The 300-nt window shown below is 68.7% G+C and overlaps 1 protein-coding gene across 1 annotated transcript in view; it reads right to left on the reverse strand.

The window, feature by feature from the left end:
• The window catches only part of LOC104983092 (ATP-binding cassette sub-family D member 1-like), an 11,965-nt gene that overhangs the window by 10,972 nt on the left and 693 nt on the right, over nucleotides 1-300 (reverse strand). Inside the window, exon 2 of the mRNA XM_010832574.1 lies at nucleotides 229-298. Coding sequence (XP_010830876.1) covers nucleotides 229-298 — 70 coding nt within the window. The remainder of the gene's footprint in view (nucleotides 1-228; nucleotides 299-300) is intronic.

Here is a 300-nt window from a genome sequence, read left to right on the forward strand (position 1 = left end):
GCTTTAGGCCACCCGGGTGGTGCTGGGGCCCCTGGCGCGGGTGGGCTCAGGGCCCTCCAGCGTCGCGGCCTCTTCAGGCGGCCGAAGTGGAGGAACTTGTCAGTCCTTGGAACTTGTCAGTCCCTTGGCCCTTGGGGTCAGAGCCTCCAGAGGTCTCCGGCCGAGAGGGCGTCTTTTTCTCTCCACCTCCTACTCCTCCTCCCCTGGTGGCGCCCCTCCCTGGGGTACCGGGCGCGTCCGTCCGCTCCACAGCCCGGCTGAAGCGACTGTGACTCCGCCACCCGCCCAGAATCCCCACCT

This window comes from Bison bison, unplaced genomic scaffold, assembly GCF_000754665.1.
Source record: "Bison bison bison isolate TAMUID 2011002044 unplaced genomic scaffold, Bison_UMD1.0 scf7180017861324, whole genome shotgun sequence".
In the NCBI taxonomy this organism is placed as follows: domain Eukaryota; kingdom Metazoa; phylum Chordata; class Mammalia; order Artiodactyla; family Bovidae; genus Bison; species Bison bison.